This window comes from Orcinus orca, chromosome 17 (assembly GCF_937001465.1).
Source record: "Orcinus orca chromosome 17, mOrcOrc1.1, whole genome shotgun sequence".
Taxonomy (NCBI): domain Eukaryota; kingdom Metazoa; phylum Chordata; class Mammalia; order Artiodactyla; family Delphinidae; genus Orcinus; species Orcinus orca.
In genome coordinates, this window is record NC_064575.1 from 79,068,484 (window position 1) to 79,088,434 (window position 19,951).

General features: G+C 46.4%; 1 protein-coding gene across 5 annotated transcripts in view; it reads left to right on the forward strand.

Annotated features, from left to right (window-relative positions):
- TG (thyroglobulin) overlaps positions 1 to 19,951 on the forward strand; it is a 249,366-nt gene that overhangs the window by 14,372 nt on the left and 215,043 nt on the right. For 4 of the 5 annotated variants that reach the window (XR_007472514.1, XM_049700310.1, XM_049700307.1 and 1 more), the window contains 9 exons: positions 1,897 to 2,003; positions 2,476 to 2,619; positions 2,810 to 2,995; positions 7,831 to 8,931; positions 9,793 to 10,380; positions 15,136 to 15,375; positions 17,818 to 17,955; positions 18,553 to 18,630; positions 19,188 to 19,300. Coding sequence is in view for 4 of the 5 variants with exons in the window: in XM_049700310.1 (XP_049556267.1) it covers positions 1,897 to 2,003; positions 2,476 to 2,619; positions 2,810 to 2,995; positions 7,831 to 8,931; positions 9,793 to 10,380; positions 15,136 to 15,375; positions 17,818 to 17,955; positions 18,553 to 18,630; positions 19,188 to 19,300 (2,695 nt within the window). In the remaining variant the exon portion in view is untranslated. The remainder of the gene's footprint in view (positions 1 to 1,896; positions 2,004 to 2,475; positions 2,620 to 2,809; positions 2,996 to 7,830; positions 8,932 to 9,792; positions 10,381 to 15,135; positions 15,376 to 17,817; positions 17,956 to 18,552; positions 18,631 to 19,187; positions 19,301 to 19,951) is intronic. The other variant, XM_049700308.1, reaches the window with a different exon arrangement.

Genomic DNA, 19,951 nt, shown 5'->3' on the forward strand with positions numbered 1-19,951 from the left:
CTTTTCCATTAGTTGAAGGTTGAGATGGGTCTCTGGGTTGAATTGGTGGAATGTGGGACTGGAGTGATTTAAACTTCCCGTGCCTCATGCTGGAATGGGCTTCAGAACCTCGGGCCAGCTGAGTGACCCATCACTGTCTATTAGATGCCAGGAAAAGCTCAGTGTCCAGCCTAGAAAGAAGAGTGTCAAAACAGAGGACTGCCTCTCAGGATATGGGGCAGGAACTGGGTACAGCCAAACACACTGCGTAACACCATTAGCAGAGATCACGTGGTGGTGAAGCCCTGGATTTGAACCCCCGTTCCCACCACTGGTTCAAGACCCATGGCCAATACACCTCACTTTTTTAACCTCTAAAATGGGCATGAAAAAAATACCACCTGCCTTTTAGGAGGGTTGAATGCATTAAATGAGTCAACATATATTAAACATTTTGCAGGTTGTCTTCTACAAATTAGTGTTCAATAAATGGAAGTGATTATGCTACTATTATTAGCACTTTTGTAATTGAATTGTCCCATGTTCCAATGAATGAACTTCTGTCATATACCTCCTGTCAGTGGGAGCAACTGGGCCAAGTGGGTTTTTAGTTTCTTTTATTCAACTCACTTAGTGTAACATTCTTTTAAATTTAACTCACATACACATAGTCATAGACCAACAACATGGAAAAAATCCGTAATTCTACAGTGCGTTCATAGGTCTTGTTTTGTGCATTCATTTACATTCAGATTAACTAATACTCGTGCACCCTGTGTTCAGGCTCTGAGCAGTTCCTGCAAATATATTCCCTTCCAATACTGGTTCATGTGCATAGGAGCAATTGTAGTATATGTACATGCCATTTTGTATTCTACGCTTTTTACATAATATTATGCATGCATTCGTTTGGGGGGCTTACTATAATTCACTTTTAATTTTCATATCTTTGGACATTAAGGTTGTTTTCAACATTTTGCTAGAATATATTACACAGCAATAGACCTATCTGTGCAGAGAGCTGCTTTTCTGCTAACTTATTGGTTGGGGATATATTTCCAGATGTAGGTAGAAACATACTATACTTGGTTTCATAGACTTGCTATATAGGGCATACAATAAATCTCTCAGTGTTGCATAAACATGAACAAATCCTCTCTGGTTGCTATGTCATTGCAAGTGGGAAGAACTCCTGATACAGCTTTACGTCACTCACCTGGGCTTCATATTACTTCCAGGATGGGGAGCCCAGCCAATTAGCTCCCTTTAGCAATTGCCGGGTCAGGCAGGATTTAGGCATCCTTTTCCTCAATTTATGGCAAGGGATGTATAGTCCTTGTTAGTGATGTCACATTGATTTGGTGTTGTTTTCAACTGTGGGACTGGGAAATGGCCTACATAAGAATTTCCTATCCTGGAATCTGGCTTCCTTTCAAGCTCTTGAAAAGTTGTAAAGGGATCTGAAGTCGTCTGATCTCCCCAAATGAGATCATCTACAATGTGTACCATATGTCTGTAAAGCACACTTGGCCCTTATTCTCTAGGGTTATATTCTGGTAAAGGAACTTGTTAATGCAATGCTCATTAACTGTTTTCTGCCTGGTCCTATGAGACACACGCTTGGGCATAAATTGGTCAAATGCCACAAGTGAGAAAAATGCTAATTAGTAGATGACAGCCAAGCACAGCTTTATTTTCACAGGTCCAGCCTCGCTCTGGCCAAGGACAACCAATTTAGGAAAAAAAAAAAAAAAAAAACATTTACTGCAGGAAGCATGGAGCAAATGGCATGAAATAAAGAAGCAGCCATTTCTTTTCCCCAGATGAAATGAGGCCACATTAATTTATTTCTACAGGAAGAGCTCATGATGACTTGCTTTTTATGAAACGGTGGTCATAAATCCCATTGTCTCTTAGGTTCCCAGATGCATTTGTGACCTTCAGTTCCTTTCGCAGAAGGTTTCCGGAGGTGTCTGGGTATTGTCACTGTGTGGACAGCCAAGGGCGGGAGCTGGCTGAGACAGGTAAGCGCATTCGCCAGACCCGAGAGCCTAAATGTCACTCCCTGTCAATCAGAAATAGCGGCTGGGCTGCCCTGGATATGGAGGAGGGCGTGGCCTTCGCAAACTTTCAGGGGCGGTCCTTTAAACACAGCTGCTGCTAGTCTACGTGGTGCCTTTGCACACACTGGAAAGAGGTGCCCGGCCCCTGCCCCCCCCACCCCTCCCCTGCGCAGATGCAGCTCCAAGCGTGGCAAGTAGGACCCAGGATGGACTGCAATCTCTCACTCTCTCAGCTGTGCTCCCTTGTGCTGTGAACAAACTGTGCAACCATACACAGCCGCCCTGACTTTGAAAACCATTAAAGCCTTGTTCAGACCCAAAGCACAATGATGCCGGTGGAGGCTCTGGCCTCTTCATATCTGTTTACGCAGCGAGGTCAGGGCCTCCTGTCTGAATGAACCCATCCCTCCAAACGCTTGCTGTCTTGGCTCAGGTTTGGAGCTGCTACTCGATGAAATTTACGACACCGTTTTTGCTGGCCTGGACCTTGCTTCCACCTTCACTGAGACCACCCTGTACCGAATACTGCAGAGACGGTTCCTAGCGGTGCAGCTAGTCATCTCTGGCAGATTCCGATGTAAGTACTAAGCCGACGGCAGATGTGTGTGTTTCTGCTAGGAGAAAACCACTCGGGTTTCAAGTCGCTGCAGTCTCTGTGGCTGTCCCAGCAAAGTGGGTGCAGTGATTGAAACAATCTTACCAGCGCCCAGAACGCATGCTGTAAACACACCAACTGTCCTTTCCATTACCACGCGGATCTCTTGTAGGCCCCACGAAATGTGAAGTGGAGCGGTTTACAGCCACCAGCTTCGGTCACCCCTACGCTCCGAGCTGCCGCCCAGATGGGGAGTACCAGGCGGTACAGTGCCAGAGGGATGGACCATGCTGGTGTGTGGACGCCCAGGGACGGGAGATCCAGGGGACGCAGCGTCAAGGGGAGCCTCCGTCCTGTGGTGGGTGTCCTCCCCAGGCCTCCTCTCTTGTTCTCGTCAGGTTGTGTGACTTTAAGTATCTCTCCAGATGGACCTCTTCATAACCCATTAATTCCACTGCCTCCTGAGGGTGCCCCCACAGGCCTTTCAGGTTCAACATGATGCAAACCTGTTTATCATCATTAATTTCCAGCACATTTCTTGTCCTGCATCAGGCATGGTTGCTTCCTCAGGGAGCTCAGAGAATAGTAGAAGAATTAAGTGTACACGTGCCATGAGAGAAGTGTGTGCTGATAGCTGAAGGAGCACAGAGCAGAACCGGGTCAATCCTATCTCGCAGCATGTATGACAAGGAAATATCCAGGAAGGCTTCATGGAAGAGGTGACACTTGTTGAACATCTTCTAAAATAAAGATGTTTCCTGAAGGAGGAAAATAAAGAGAGGTGTTCTCTCTACAAAGAGCAGGAGAAACAAAATTATAAGGATATAAATACGAAAGGGTCCCAACTTATGATGGTTTGACTTACAATTTTTTGACTTTGCAATGGTGTGAAAATGATACACATTCAGTAGAAACAGTGCTTTGAATCTCGATCATTTCCCGGCCTAGAGATATGCGGTATGAAACTTTCTCGTGATGATGGGCAACGGCAGTGAGCCGCAGCTCCCCCCATTAGCCACTCGATTGTAACCCATACACTTATGACCATTCTGTACCCAGACAGCTATGCTGTCTTTCCCTTTCAGTACAGTATCCAATAAATTGCATGAGGGAATTCCCTGGCCATCTAGTGGTTAGGACTTGGCACTTTCACTGCCGGGGCCCATGTTCAAATCCTGGTCGGGGAACCAAGATCCTGCAAGCATCACGGTGAGGCCAAAAAAAAAAAAAAAAAACTTACATGAGATATTCAGCACTTTATTATAAAATGGGCTTCGTGTTAAGATGATTTTACCCAACTGTACGCTAATGTAAGTGTTCTGAGTACATTTAAGGTAGGCGAGGCTAAGCTACAATGTTGGATATTCAATGCGTTTTCGACTTCATGATATTTTCTGCTTACGATGGGTTTATCAGGATGTCACCCCGCCACAGTGGAGGAAGATCTGTAATAGGCATTGGTGAGCTAATGAACAGTGAATCCGCGAGAAGGATAGAGAAAAAGCATGTTGGAGTATGTTTGGGGTGGGGAACTCTGAAAGGCAGGGGTAGTAAGGTCTTTCATAACAAAGCAAAGGCTTGGGGGCTTCATCCTGGAGGGTCAGAGGAGCTGTTGAGGGTTTTTAAGCTGGAGAGTGCCGTGTGGGGTTGGTGTGTAGGAAAGACAGCCCAGGCATTTTGTAGGACAGATTGTACAGGAGCATCAAGCTGCAGGTAGTGGGGCGTTTGAAGGTCATTGCAGTGTCCTGAAGAGAGATAAGGGGCCTATGTTACTTTCCTGGCGTGGCTGTAACAGATGACCACAAACTGAGTGGCTTAGAACAACAGAAATCTATTCTTGCACAGTTCTAAAGGCTAGAAGTCTAAAATCAAGGTGTCAGCAGGGCCATGCTCGCTCTCAAGGCTTCAGGGGAGAATCCTTCCTTGCCTCTTCCTGGTTTGTGATAGTCGCCAACAATCTTTGTGTTTTTAGACAGAAACGTAATTGTTTTATTTTTTAATTTTTATTGGAGTATAGTTGATTTACAATGCTGTGTTAGTTTCAGGTGTACAGCAAAGTGAATCAGTTATACATATACATATCCACTCTTTCTTAGATTCTTTTCCATATAGGCCATTACAGACTACTGAGTAGAGTTCCCTGTGCTATACAGTAGGTCCTTATTAGTTATCTATTTTATACATAGTAGTGTGTATATGTCGATCCCAAACTCCCACTTTGTCCCTCCCCACCCTTACCCCCTGGTAACCATAAATTTGTTTTCTACATCTGTGACTCTGTTTCTGTTTTGTAGGTAAGTTCATTTGTACCCTTGTTTTAGATTCCACATATAAGCAATATCATACGGTATTTGTCTTTCTCTGTCTGACTTACTTCACTCAGTATGATAATCTCTAGGTCCATCCATGTTGCTGCAAATGGCATTGTTTCATTCTTTTGTACGCCAACAGTCTTTGGTGTTCCTTGGCTCGTGACTGCATAACTCCACACTCTGCCTCTGTTGTCACATGGCTGTCTCCCTGTGTGTCTGCCTCTGTATCTCATCTCCTCTTCTTGTAACGACACTAGTTGTATAGGATTAAGAGCCCACTTAATCCTATAATTAAGAGCACTCTAGAGTAGTAGAGCCTACTCCAGTAGGACCCCATCTTAACTCATTACATCTACAATGACCCCGTTTCAAAAGAAGATCACATCTGAGGTTCCAGGAAGGACATGAGTTCTGGGGAGCCTATTCAGCCCAGGACAGGAAGCAATACTGAAGTAGAAGTAGCGGGCTGTGGAAGAGGGTGTGGACTTGAGACATGTCACCAGGCATCCCAGTAAGACTCCATTCCAGGGACTTCCCTGGCGGTCCACTGGTTAGGACTTCGCCTTCCAACGCAGGGGGTGTGAGTTCGATCCCTGGTCGGGGAGCTGAGATCCCACATGCCTCGTGGCCAAAAAACCAAAACGTAAAACAGAAGCAATATTGTAACAAATTCAATAAAGATGTTAAAAATGGTCCACATCAAAAAAAGAAAATCTTAAAAAAAAAAGACTGTTCCACCTTGCAGTGAGACCCTGAAAGGTGTTAGCGGTGGAGCGGGAGGAATCCAGGAGCACTTGCAGGCTTCCAGTTTAGGTGAACTGGATGGCCTGGGCAAGATCTGAAACAGTGAAGGAGGAGTACAGTCTTTTTAGAGGCTCAAAATAGACATGTGTTAATGTTCTTTCAATACTTCCTGGTAAACCAGTTGATTTCTCCAACTTAACATTTTGAGTTCTTGGCACAGTATTGGGTACCATCCTATCTGCTAAGTGTGAGGATGTAGAAAAAGAACATTCTGAAGCTCTGCCTTGAAGATAGTTTTACAATTACACTTTGGTTCTATTAAAACCCAGAGAATATTGTGCCCTCCAATTTCCAGGTAAAAATGAAGAACTGTGGTCTTCCAAATTAAAACCAAAAGTACTTCCAAATGCATGGATCATATATATTTTTTTTACTTTTTCTCTCTGGTGTATCAGTCCTGTTTCCATGGAAACAAATGCCACATGGAACGAATATCTGAATTTTCTTTTTTTTGCCTTGGTAACTCTACATAACAAATGAATGGACACAATATGCTCTTAATTTGGAAAGAGAGTAAGCCGAGCCGTGAGTTTGATTTCTTCCATACCTTGCTGTAATATCCATTAGAGGAAGCTGTGGCCTCATGGACGGATGTGTTATGTGTTCAGATGTTGCCAGTCTTTCTCACTCTCTCTGACCGCAAGTTCCAGCTCTTTATTGCCTGGTTACAGAGGAAAATTGGCTGACTTCCTTTTTGGCACCCATGTGAATTGAGGGAAAAGAATTATTTGGAAAAGTTGCGGGTGGGTGGATCGCAAAGGACTTCTAAGATTTATGGTTTTATGGAGAAAAATGGAGCTCTCTCCCTTCCACCTATGTGACTGAGACAATCGGAGTTTGAATTTAAAATCTTCTCTCTGAATGGGATGACAGTCAACTTAGGATATTCAGATAGAATGACCTGACCACACATATATTGAGTTAACTGAGTTAATACTATCTAATTAATAATTTCAAGGGAAGGTCAAGAAGCCTGGGAGAATGTGCTAAGTGTGTTTGCTGAGTGGGCATTATTGTATTATATTATGGGAAATATCATAATTCCTAAATACTGTATCAATATGTTGAAACATAGGAAAATATTTCTAATTATGGGAAATACCAATAGCACTTAAAGTATGGTTCTTATCCTCAAACAGACTACAAACAAGTTAGCCTAGATGAAATGACCCACAAGGAGGAATTGGAAGCCACATGAAGAGCATATGATGAAGCATTAAAGGCCATTAAGAATTCCAGTAGGAGAACACTGGAAAACAACATTTCATTAAAAACAAATAGGAATTTGTTGGTATAGTAGTTTCCTAGGGGGGCCGTAAGAAATGACCACAAACTGGGTGGCTTAAAATAACAGACATTTATTCTCTCACAGTCCTGCAGGCCAAAAGTCTGAAATCAAGGTGTCAGCGGGGCCGCGCTCCCTCGGAAGGCTCCAGAGTAGACTCCTTCCGTGCCCCTTCCTAGCTTCTGATGTTTGCTGGCAATCATTGGCATTCATTGGCTTATAGCTGCCTCACTCTTGCCTCTGCATCCATCTTCCTGTGTTTTTCTTCCCCGTGTATCTTCTCTGTAACATGGCATTTTTTAAGGACATCAGTCATTGGATTTAGGGCCCACCCTAATCCAGTATGACCTCATCTTAACTAATGACATCTGCAGAGATGCTCATTCCAAGTGAGATCATATTCTGAGGTTCCAGGTGGACTTGAATATTGGGCGAGGCAGGACACCTGGTGAGGAGACACCATTCATGGTGGTGAATGTGTGGTCAACGTTCCAGAAAGTGAGCTGGTGTCTCTGAGCCCGGCCTGAGGGGGAGGTCACCCTGTAATGAAATCTAGGAGAGAAAGTCAAGTCACCTGGAGTCCTTACTCCCCAAGATGGGAGCCACGGGTTCTGCTCAGGGGGAAGGAAGAAAATGTTAATACAAAGATACAGAGAAGCAAGAGGTATGAATTCGGTCCCTGACTGACTTTTTTCATCTCACTACCAGAAAGATCTGAGGCCTTGTGTCAGGGTTACTGGTGATAGTAAAACCATTTCTCTGTTTGCATCTCTGTTTGCATTTCTCCTGCAGCTGAAGACCAGTCCTGTCCCTCTGAGAGGCGGCGGGCCATTTCCAGACTCCGCTTTGGGCCCTCGGGCTACTTCAGCCGGCATGACTTGTTCCTGGCTCCCGAGGAAGGACTGGGCTCTCAGAGAGTCACTGGATTTGCCTCATCCTGCCCCTCCTTGATCAAGGAGCTCTTTGTGGATTCTGGGATTCTCCACCCAATGGTACAAGGGCAGGATACACGGTTTGCTGCCCTAGAAAGTCTCCTCAAAGAAGCCATCAGAGGGATTCTTCCCTCCCAAGAGCTGGCCCGTCTTGCCCTGCAGTTCACCACCAACCCAAAGCGACTCCAGCAAAACCTCTTTGGAGGGAGATTTTTGGAGAATGTCATCCAGTTTAACTTGTCTGGAGCCCTGGGCCCAAGAGGTACGTTTAATTTCAGTCGCCTTTTCCAGCAACTTGGTCTCCCAGGCTTCCAAAATGGATGGGCACTAGCAGATCCAGCCAAGCCCTTCTCCGTGGGACTGGATTCAAATCCTGCCAGGGAAGCCCCTGAAGCCTTGAAGACGGGTGCTGCTATGAATAAGCCAGTTGTGGGCAGCTTTGGCTTTGAAATCAATTTACAAGAGAATCAAAATGCCATGAAATTCCTTTCTTCCCTCCTGGAGCTTCCAGAATTCCTTCTCTTCTTGCAGCATGCTATTTCTGTGCCAGAGGACAAAGCAAAGGATTTAGGTGACGTGATGGAAATGGTGCTTAGCTCCCAGGGCTGTGGGCAGACACCTGGCAGCCTTTTTGTCCCATCATGCACTGCAGAAGGGAGCTACAAGGAGGTCCAGTGCTTTGCTGGAGAGTGCTGGTGCGTGGATGCCCAGGGCCAAGAACTTGCTGGCTCCAGGGTCAGAGGTGGACAACCGAAGTGCCCCACAGAGTGTGAAAAGCAAAGGATGCGCATGCAAAGCCTCTTGGGTAGCCAGCCTGCCGGGTCCAGCCTGTTTGTCCCTTCTTGTACCAGTGAGGGGCACTTCCTCCCTGTCCAGTGCTTCAACTCAGAGTGTTACTGTGTGGACGCCGAGGGTCAGCCTATTCCCGGAACTCGAAGTGAACTTGGAGAACCCAAGCAATGTAAGTCTGTTGGGTATTCAATCTGCAGACTCTGATTCTCCCCTGGGCCCCTGACACAGTGCCTTACCGCTGTAGCTAAAGCCCCAACTTCTGTTATGGCAAAATATGCTGGCTGTTTTCTTTTTTTAACATTTAATTTTATATCGGAGTATAGTTGATTAACAATGTTGTGATAGTTTCAGTTGTTCAGCAAAGTGATTCAGTTATACATATACATATATCTATTCTTTTTTCAGATTCTTTTCCCATTTAGGTTGTTACTTAATATTGAGCAGAGTTCCCTGTGCTATACAGTAGGTCCTTGTTGTTTATCCATTTTAAGTATTATGCTGGCGGGCTTCCCTGGTGGCACAGTGGTTGAGAGTCCGCCTGCCGATGCAGGGGACACGGGTTTGTGCCCCGGTCCGGGAAGATCCCACATGCCGCGGAGCGGCTGGGCCCGTGAGCCATGGCTGCTGAGCCTGCGCGTCCGGAGCCTGTGCTCTGCAACGGGAGAGGCCACAACAGTGAGAGGCCCGCGTACCGCAAAAAAAAAAAAAAAGTTATGCTGGCTGATTTAAAAATTGTCCAGAAAGGTCTTGATAATGTTTACCATTCTAAGGAGTGAATAGGGAGATTTATTTGGCCTTAAGGAACTGCCACGTACGTGTCTGCCGTGCTGACAACAGCTGGTCTCAACCGTGTTGATTTAGTGATGGGGATGTTCTCTTTCTGGATGATATTTACAAATTTAAGGTTGATGGCATCTCTATGGTTGTATAAGGTGTTAGATGGAGTTTGGACAGTTAAGGTCTTCCATCTCGGTCTTTGGGGCTTATTAAACTTCTTAACCTGACGTACCTGTGCTTTGTTCCTCCCCAGGCCCCACACCCTGTCAGTTACAGGCTGAGCGGGCCTTCCTTGGGACGGTGCGGGCCCTGGTCTCTAATCCCAGCATGCCGCCCACCCTCTCCAGCATCTATATCCCGCAGTGCAGTGCCAGCGGGCAGTGGAGACGCGTGCAATGTGACGGGCCCCCCGAGCAGGCCTTTGAGTGGTATGAACAGTGGCGAGCTCAGAACCGTGGTGGCCAGGAGCTGAGCCCTGCAGAGCTGCTAATGAAGGTCAGGAGCTACAGAGAAGTGGCTTCCAGAAGCTTCCGTCTCTTTATTCAAAGTCTGTATGAGGCTGGCCAACAAGACATCTTCCCAGGGCTGGCAAGATACTCGTCAGTCCAAGATGTCCCGCTGGCAGTGTTGGAAGGGAACCTGACCCAGCCCGGAGGGAACATCCTTCTGGAGCCCTCCCTCTTCTGGCAGATCCTAAACGGCCAGCTCAGCCGATACCCAGGGCCCTACTCAGACTTTAGCACGCCACTGGCCCACTTCGACCTCCGGAGCTGCTGGTGTGTGGATGAGGCTGGTCAAAAGCTGGAAGGAACCCAGACCGAGCCCAGCAAGGTCCCAGCATGTGAGTTAAACCACGAAGACCTGAATTTGTGGGTTTTAAAAATGGGTATCTGGTGGGAGTGTATTGTCAAAGCTGGAATGGAGTTTAGAGAAGGCCAGGTACATCCCTTCAACATATGGCTGAGAAAACTGAATGTATTAGTCAGCTCAGGAGGCTGTAACAGAGTAGCAGACTGAGGGGCTTAACCAACAGACATTTGTTTCTCACAGTTCTGGAGGGTAGAAGGTCAAGGTGCCGGCAGACTCGGTTCCTGGTGAGAGCCGTCTTCCTGGCTTGCAGAAGGCAACCTTCTCACTGTGTATTCACATGGCAGAGAGAGAGGAAGAGCTTTGGTCTCTTCATTTTTTAAGACACTAATCCCATCCTGAGGGCCCCACCTTCATGACCTCACCTAAACCTAATCACCTCCCAGAGGTCCCACCTCCAAATACCATCCCATTGGGGATTAGGGCTTTAGCACATCCCTTTGAGGAGGACCCAAACATTCAGTCCGTAACACCGAGGCTCACAGAAGGGAAGTGAGTTCCCTACATCTACACAGTCAGGCATCGGCAAAGTTAATGTAATTCATTTTTAAATTTTCATATAATCGATTATTTAAATCAATGCCTCAAATTTTAACTGGATGTCTTCTGTGTGCAAAGCATTATCTTAGCCCAGTGAAGGCTATAAAGTGAATATGACCTGGCTCTTGCTCCGTATGGCGAATGCTTTAGTAATCTGTCCTAAGTAGGTGCATCGTTTGGTTAACCAGCACATATTGTGATGGTTTTGTTACTTATAAGGACACTGCTAGGTGCTCTGGACCTCAGGAAGAGCTTCTGTCTTCAAAGTGCCTTTATTTATCTATACTTGAGGGGGGTTAATTCAAGGGCTAATTGAAGAGCTGCTGAAGGAGGCCTGTGAGTGCAGCTTTGTGGCAGAAGACTTACAACAAAGCTATGGTGTATGACATAAACAGAATGTAGCTGACTCTGTGTCTTAAACTAAAATGCCTTACCACCAAATAGCCATGCCATCAGTTTGAAAGAGCAGCCAGACAGATTCAACACTGGTATTACCAAAGCAGAAGCTCACTAACTAGCAGTTGTTAATTTTACAGGTAATATTATAGCTGTTCAAGTCCAATAAAATCTCTCCATTCATCCTTTGCAATGTTCAACATTGTCCAGACCTTTCTGGCTATTGTTAAAATTAATCAGACAATTTTTTAAATTTTATTATTTAAAAATTTTAAAAAATTTAAACGGTTTTTAAAGGTTACAGTCCATTTACAGTTACTACAGAATATTGGCTATATTCCCTATGTTGTACAATTCATCCTTGAGCCTATCTTATACTCAATAGTTTGCACCTCCCACTCTCCCATCCCTATATTGTCCCTCCACTCTCACTGGTAACCACTAGTTTGTTCTCTGTATCTGTTGAGTCTGCTTATTTTTTTGTTATATTCACTAGCTTGTTGTATTTTTTAGATTACACATATAAGTGATATCATACAGTATTTGTCTTTCTCAGTCTGACTTATTTCAGTTAGCATAATGCCCTCCAAGTCCATCCATGTTGCTGCAAATGGCAAAACTTTATTCTTTTTTATGGCTGAGTAGTATTCCAGTGTGTGTGTGTGTGTGTGTGTGTGTGTGTGTGTGTGTGTGTGTGTGTGTATACACCACATCTTCTTTATCCATTCATCTGTTTATGGGCACTTAGGTGGCTTCCATATCTTGGCAATTGTAAATAATGCTGCTATGAATACTGGAGTGCATGTATTTTTTTGAATTAGTGTCACTATTTTGACATTAGCCGAAGTTTAGGCTTTAGCAGAAGTGGGTTTTTGGTGATAGGAATATGTGATGAGAACGGTAATTCCCTGGGCATCTTGAACAGCCTGGAGACCCACTACTAGGATTCTCCTTTAACATGTCAAGTCCTAGCAATGGGCTGACCTTCAAAGTCAACACACAGATGTCAGCATGACTGTTATATAAGAAGTCTCATTTATTTTTTGAGATTCTCTGGACCAATGGTCAGGTCTCCTACACGGGGACATTCCTGTATTTTTAGATGATTTAAGACTGAATTTGGTCCTCTTTGGATCTAATTTTTGGGGCCTGAGTTGCTGATACCAAAAGCACCTAGTAAATTCAGTAGCTAGTCTTATTCACTTTGAGACCTTATTCACCAAAGCGTTGGAGCTGAACTTAGAATATACCATCTCTTTCATTGAGTAATGTGAGGTTGTGTAGAGTAGACCACCCGGGTTTATAGAATAATCCACTGGGAAGAAAGTATTAGAACTTCCATTTATATTTAGTATTTTATCTCTTCCTTTTACATTTCTGTTTTTGTTTTTGCCATTAATTGTTGACAGCTGAAACAGCTGAGAAAACTGTACCCAGCACCTTATTATACCGGTACATACATATGCTTTATAAATAAAGAAATGCACATGTTTTAGGGTGCATGTTCAAACTCGTTCGTTGATAGGGGTGTGTTATCAGAAGGGCTTGGTGGCCATTGGTTCAGAGCCCTGATGCTCATAGCATCAGACTCGAGCAGCATCAGCACCACTTTGGGAACTTGTCAGAAATTCAGAATCTCGGACTCCATCTGCTCAATCAAAATCTGCATTTCTGCAAGATCCTCATGTGGATCTAATGCTCCCTAAAGTTTGAGAAGGATGGACCTAGAAGACAGAGCCCTAGGCATCTTGAATCCGGGTTCTGTTACCTCCTACTCTGTGAGCTAGAGAAAGGTCGCCCGTCTTAGTCTTAGTTTCATCTGTAAAATCTGGGTTATGACAGATAACTACTTCAAAAGCGTTGGTGTGAGAATTATAGCAGATAATAGATGGAAAGTGCCAGGTCCAGTACATAGAAAGTCCTCAACTAACTGGATTAATACAACTGACAGTAAGTAAGGAGGTGACCAGTAACTTCCTGCACACATGCAGGGATGATGGCTCCTGCCCTTAGGGGTATGATGTCAGGTCCTGTCCGTATTGCCATCTCTGGCCTGTTTGCAGTTTGCTTTCTTCACTTCATATGCATTTATGGACCACCTACTGTGAGCACTGTGCCGTGTGATGGGGAAACAATCATGAGAAAGTTATGGTGTCTGTCCTCCAGGGGCTCAGAGCCTAGTGTGAGAAACTGACTTGTCATCGGGTAATAAACTGAAATGATAGAACAGAAGTGTGAACACAGAAGACACGACGGAGGATGCCCAGAGAATGGGGCTACTCACCGAATGGGGAGTTGGGGAAAGATTTGCATGGCATCAGCTTCTGGATCGTGAGGGATGTTTGCCCAGCCCTTCCTGACAGAGGAAATAGATGTGCCGGGTCAGGGAGACTGTGAAAGGGTCTGCTTTGTTGGGGATGGGTGGAGAAAGGTGGTAGGAAGGGGGGCAGGGTACTTAGGAGGGAATTATAGAAGGAGAGACTAAAGGTAAATTGGGGCCAGATTTTCAAAGGTCTTCAGTGTCCAGTTATGGAATCTTCAGTCTATTCTGAAAGACATGAGCAGTAAGCATAGAGTTTTGAATGTGAACTTTTGCTTCAGGGATTCCAAATCCGTGGGATTGAGAGGATAGATTTTTTGATCAAGAACATCCACAGAAATCCATGTCTTCAAATCCTAGATGTCAAGAGTTTCTGGTAATCCTGTGCTCTCAAAAGAATCTACTGAACACATTCACTGTTGAATTCAGTGTGATTGATTGAAATAAATATGGCTCGGTGGCTTTTTATAGTAGTAACAGTTTCAAGGACAACATGTACCAGACATGTGCCAACCACTTCAGCTGCCACACTCATAGAATAATTACAAAAACCCTATGGCGTAGATTCCCTGATTATCCCCATTTCACAGATCACAAGACTGAAGCTCAGAAAAGTTAAGTACATTATTACACAGCTGATAAGAGATCATGCTGACATTTGAACACAGAGGTCTCTGAGAGTCATGCTCTTTCCTTTTCACAAGAATAACTCTTTACTAAATTACAATGCCTTCTTTCAACTTTTGATATCCATCTATCCATCCACTCATGCATCCATTCATCCATTCCCCCATTTATCCATCCGTTCCCCCATCTGTGGTCTATACATCTATCCGTCCATCCACTCATCCATCCATCCGTCCATTCCCGCATTTATCCATCTATTATCCATCAATCCATCCATCTGTCCATCCTTCCATTTGAGGCAGCTGGTCAACATCACTGGCTCTAGAGTCATACTGACTAGACTGGAATTCTGAAGCAACTATTTGCCAGCTAGGAGCTTGTTTAAAGTTATATGACTTCACCATGACTCAGTTTGTCATCTGTAGCACACACATAATAATAACACCATATTGGGCTGTTTAATAAATTAAATTAAATTGTTTGTGTAAATGTTCATAGTACAATGCCTGGCATGAAGTAAACATTAACTACTACTAATCTTCTTACAAAATAGATACTCCATAAATGTTGAGTGAATGCAATTGTGGAGACAAAACAGGAAGAACATTTCAGGTTGTGGAAAGAGCTGAGGTGAAGGAAACAGCTGAGGCAGAAATATGTGTGTGAGTGTGTGTGTGTGTGTGTGTGTGTGTGAGAGAGAGAGAGAGAGAGAGTGTGTGTGTGTGAGTGACTGTGTGTGTGTGAGTGTGTGTGTGAGTGTGTGTCTACATGCTCACATACTGCAAAGGGGTCAAAGGGAGCAACACGAGGTGGATGAATCCGTCTGTGATGTCTTTACTCCCCTAGGTCCTGGCTCTTGTGAGGAAGTGAAGCTTCGTGTCCTGCAGTTCATTAAGGAAGCAGAAGAGATCGTCATGGATTCCAACAGTTCTCGGTTCCCTCTGGGAGAGAGTTTCCTAGCGGCCAAAGGAATCCGGCTGACGGACGAGGAGCTGGCCCTTCCTCGCCTCTCCCCGCCCCGGGAGACTTTCTTGGAGAAGTTTCTGAGCGGGAGTGATTATGCCATTCGATTGGCAGCTCTGTCCAGTGAGTGCCCCGTGCTTCTGGTTTCTTGTTCTTTCTTTGGGGGAAGCAAGAGCTTGAATTAGTCCCTCTGCAGCCATCTTCAGGACTGTGGCTCCCCTGGGCCCGTGGAGTCCAGCCAAAGCTGGAATTTTGCACACCTCTCCAAGATGTCCCCTGATCCTCCAGCAGAGCCCCTTGGGGGCAGGGCTTCGCATTTTGTATTGCAGATGGTGCCTGCCGCCCACCAGGAAGCCAAGCATTCTGGTTAGAAGGTTCAAATATGTGAGCCCCAAATGCTCCCATTCCCCTCATGGCATGTTCTGAGGCTTCCCCCCATTTCCAAGGATTCAGGAACACCCCTCCAAGGGGGAAAGGAGAGGAACCCTCCTAACTGAGGAACTTCTGGGTTTAGGCACCTTCCTCATGTGAGCGAATCTAATCCAGGTAGTAATTCCAAAAAGCACAACTTAGTACCTGCATATAACAGAAATATGCTCAGAGGACTGACACTGCTCTGGCCTAATAACAGCTCAACGTTTCAACTAATTGAAATGTACCTCTGGCCAGGCACTTCCTGTGCTAAGCAGATTACCGCATCTTTGCATTTGGTCCTCCAACAGCTCCATGAGAATGATGCTATAATCCCCATCTTTGATTCTTTTCAAATGTGGAAACAGAGGTTAAGTCGCACGCCCAAGTTCACCTAATTAATAACTAGCAGAGCCTGGATGCGATGCTGGTGGTTTGGCCCCCGGGCCTCCATCCCATGCCCCTACTGCCTGGTATGGCCAGGCTCGGAGCCTAGGTTGGTTTCATCCCAGGGCCCCATCTCATCCTCCAGCACCTGCAGCCTGCTCTGGCAGCAGGGTCCCATGTCCCTGCAGTCCTCTCGCTGACCCCGCACCAACTTGGCAGGGAGGACCGATTCGTCCATCTCCAAGCAGACCCGAGTTCCCAGCCCCTTGTCAGCTTAGCTGATTCCCTGTCAGGGGTCCTCTGGGCTTGGGCCACAAAACAGCCAAGCAGTGTTCCCCTCACATCTGTACTGAGATGACGAGCGCCCACGCCCACAGGCTGGAGCCTCCCTGCTTTCATGTTCCTGGCATGTCTGCCGCCACCTTGACATTGGGTTTCGCATGTCTTTATTTCCTTAACCACATGTGAGAGTCTCCCAAGAGCTATCTTTGTTTCCTGCTTCTCTCGCTCACCAGCCGTCGCTTTGGGAGGACAAGGCACCCGTCTTATTCTCTATATCCTGGGGCCTAGAACAGCACTCAACAGATAGTGGGAACCTGGAGAATGTTGCTTAACCACCCTTGACTCTTTCCTCCTCTTTTTTTCTCTTCTCCTTCCTTCTCTCCCCTCATGCCCAGGTACTTTCTTTCTCTGCTCCTTAGAGACTTGGCGATTCTGCTTTGGGCAGGAAACCAGTTTTTTAAAATTTTGTGCATGGGCAGGGTATGATGTAATCAAAGAGAGGGGGAGGGACTGATGCCCCTTGAGTTGTGACCACATTGGTTAGAGAGGGAAAGTTAGAGGAAGGGAAGAGAGAACGGTTGGCACCATAGGGATTTATTTGCTGAATGGTATGATGGCATATTCCTCAGAAGTCAGGCTAAGGAAGTTGCCCTCCACCAAGCCACTGGCTCTGATTTTGCATGTCTGACATCACTGGGAAAAAAGGAAGTGGCTATAGAGAAGGACCAGGGTTGGTCACTTTGCTTGGCGTCCCTGCAAATGAGAAGAGGCACGTCTACTGTTGCAGAGGAGAGGAAGCTCTTGGTATGCAAACCTCCGTGTCCTGTAGAGTACGGGGATCGAAGGCCTAGCACAGAAAAAGATTGAGGGCCACAAAGTGTCTTTGACCATCAGAACCTGGTAGCAGTGTCCCAGGTCCTCATGAGGGGGAGGGGTGGGCGCAGGAGGAAAGGTAGCTGCTACGCAGCTGTGCGTGGCACACAGTCAACGTGTGATAAGTGTCATCAGTGATCACTGCTATCTCACGTGCCTGAAGACACTGTGTTGACCTGATCAGCTCTAAACGAGAATTCCTGAAGAAGGAGGAACAGTGATTCCATTCCTTCAAACTTCAGCCGACACTTTTCTTTTCTTTTTTTTTTGGCCGCGCCTTGCAGCTTGCGGGATCTTAGTTCCCCCACCAGGGATCAAATCCGTGCGCCCTGCAGTGGAGGTACAGAGTCCTAACCACTGGACCACCAGGGAATTCCCATCAGCTGACATTTTAGTTTTATGTTTTTTTACATTTTTATTTTTAATGGGCAATCTGGTGAGTGCCTACCCACTGCTCAGTGAGCCTATTTTGGGTGGAAGTGTTTGTCACATAAATAAAAAAGCTGCCTATGTTGAAACAGGGTCTGTGTGGCTGTTCTCAGGATGGAGCCTACGCGGCCCGGGCTTTGCCAGTCAGGCACTCACATCTCTGCTCCTCTCTCCTGACTCCAGCCTTTGACTTCTACCAGAGACTCCGTGTCCACCTGGGCAGATCCCCACGGGCATCCACCCCTCTGCGCTCCAGCACCTACGTGCCCCAGTGTGACGCATTCGGAAGTTGGGAGCCCGTGCAGTGCCACGCCGCAACTGGTGAGGGGGGCGGGCGCCCTGGGGAGGCCAAGTGACACCACTTAGAGGAAAGAGCCCGGCCCTGGGGGGCAAGTGAGCTGGACTCTAGGCTGCTGTTTGGCGGCTGGGGGCAAGCCCTTTAGTTTCTCTGGCCTCTGGTTGTCCCATCTGTACAATGGGAGCAGTGGCCTTCTACCAGCCCAAAGATCACGTGAGTGGTTGCTGAGGTTTCTGGGTGTTAAGGCCTGTGATTGTGGACAATGTTGGGGAGGGCAGACAGATGGGAGGATGGGAGAGGGATCTTATTGGCACTGCTATGCATGCAAATAAGGAAAGTTTTTTAAAATTTTTAAAAGATTTTATTGGAGTGCAGCTGATTTACAGTGTTGTGTTAGTTTCAGGTGTACAGCAAGTGAATCAGTTATACATATACATATATCCACTCTTTTTTAGATTCTTTTCCCCTATAGGCCATTACAGAGCATTGAGTAGAGTTCCCTGTGCTGTACAGTAGGTCCTTATTCGTCATCTATTTTATATATAGTAGTGTGTATTGCGGGACACTCGGGGCAGGTCCCTCAGGGCGCTTCCTGAACTCTGGCTGTGGCTCTTTTCCAGGGCTGTGCTGGTGTGTGGACGGGAAGGGAGAGTACGTCCCTACCTCGCTGGCTGCCCGCTCCCCTCAGATCCCGCAGTGTAAGAGAAGCCCCCCTGACCCGGGTGGTGGGTGCTCTGGTGGGTGGTGCCCACTCCCAGCCTGGGGAGGCTCCGTGGGCCAGCCCTTCAGACGAGCCCCTGAGGGCAGCCAGACCACACCTCCTCTAGTCCCCAGGCCTGGAAGACTCTCCCTGACCTTGGCCCTTCCTAATTGGTGCTCCTCGTTTCCCAGGTGGAGAGAGGCAGCTGCAGGGGGAGAGGGAGCCCCAGGTCTCCCTGCTGCATCTGCTCCCTGGGCAGTTTCTGCCACTTCTGTACTTTCAGCAGCCACGTTGCATCTGGTCTATAGTCCAACCTCTCTCCTGAGTTCAGACCCGTGCAATCAAGCGCTCACATTACACGTCAGAGATGATATGTCCCATGTGGGTCTTTGTCCCAGAATCTCAGCCTGCTTCTTCTCTGAGGTTCCAGCTCTATGTATAAGGCACCTCCATCCACCCAGATGCACGGCTCTGACACTCGGGCCAACCTGGGCTCCCCACCCTTCCTTGGCACCCATGGCCAGTCTGTTAAGAGGTCCCCTCTCTCCCTGCCAGGCCCCACCAGCTGTGAGAAGTCTCGAGCCAGGGCGCTGCTTTCCAGTTGGAAACAGGCTGGTTCCCAAGAAAACCCATCTCCAAAAGACCTGTTCATCCCAACCTGCTTAGAGGTAAGCCTGTGAAGGCCCAGGAAGGGTTGAGAGGGAAGCTAGAACTTCCTGGATGGTAATTTTTCTAGTTTTCAATAAGTTTGTTTTAGTCGAAAACTCACAGGAGTTCTAGACCTGGGTTTTTGTCCCAGCCCTGGCTGACCCTAGCTGTGTGAACTTGGGTAATTTACTTACCTTCTCTGTGCTTCTCTGTACTTTGTTTTATCCTAAGATCAGGCCACATTTTAATCTTCCCTAGCGCTAGGATTGTTTTGAGGCCCTAAGGAAATATCTTTAATGAAAACTCTTTGAAAAATAATCTACACATATATAGTTTCTGAGGCCATTTGCCACATCACCATGCTCATCACATTTTAGCTTCTCAACATAAATGGGGGACGTAATATATTTCCCTCCGCAGCTCCGTGGATGGTTGTCATGATTTAGTGCAGTGACTGATGTGAAAGCTCTTAGAGAAAAGCTTCTTGCTGGAATCAACCACTTATGTGCCAAATGATGGAAATCTCTGTGCCTCAGGCCCCTTTCCCTGAAGTAGGGGTGATAGGAACACCGCCACCCACTCTGCTAGGCTCCAAGGGGCTCCAAGAAAATCAGATGAAATCAGCAGTGTAGAGGTTAGTGAAACTGCAAATTACTGAGCAAAAGTTTCCT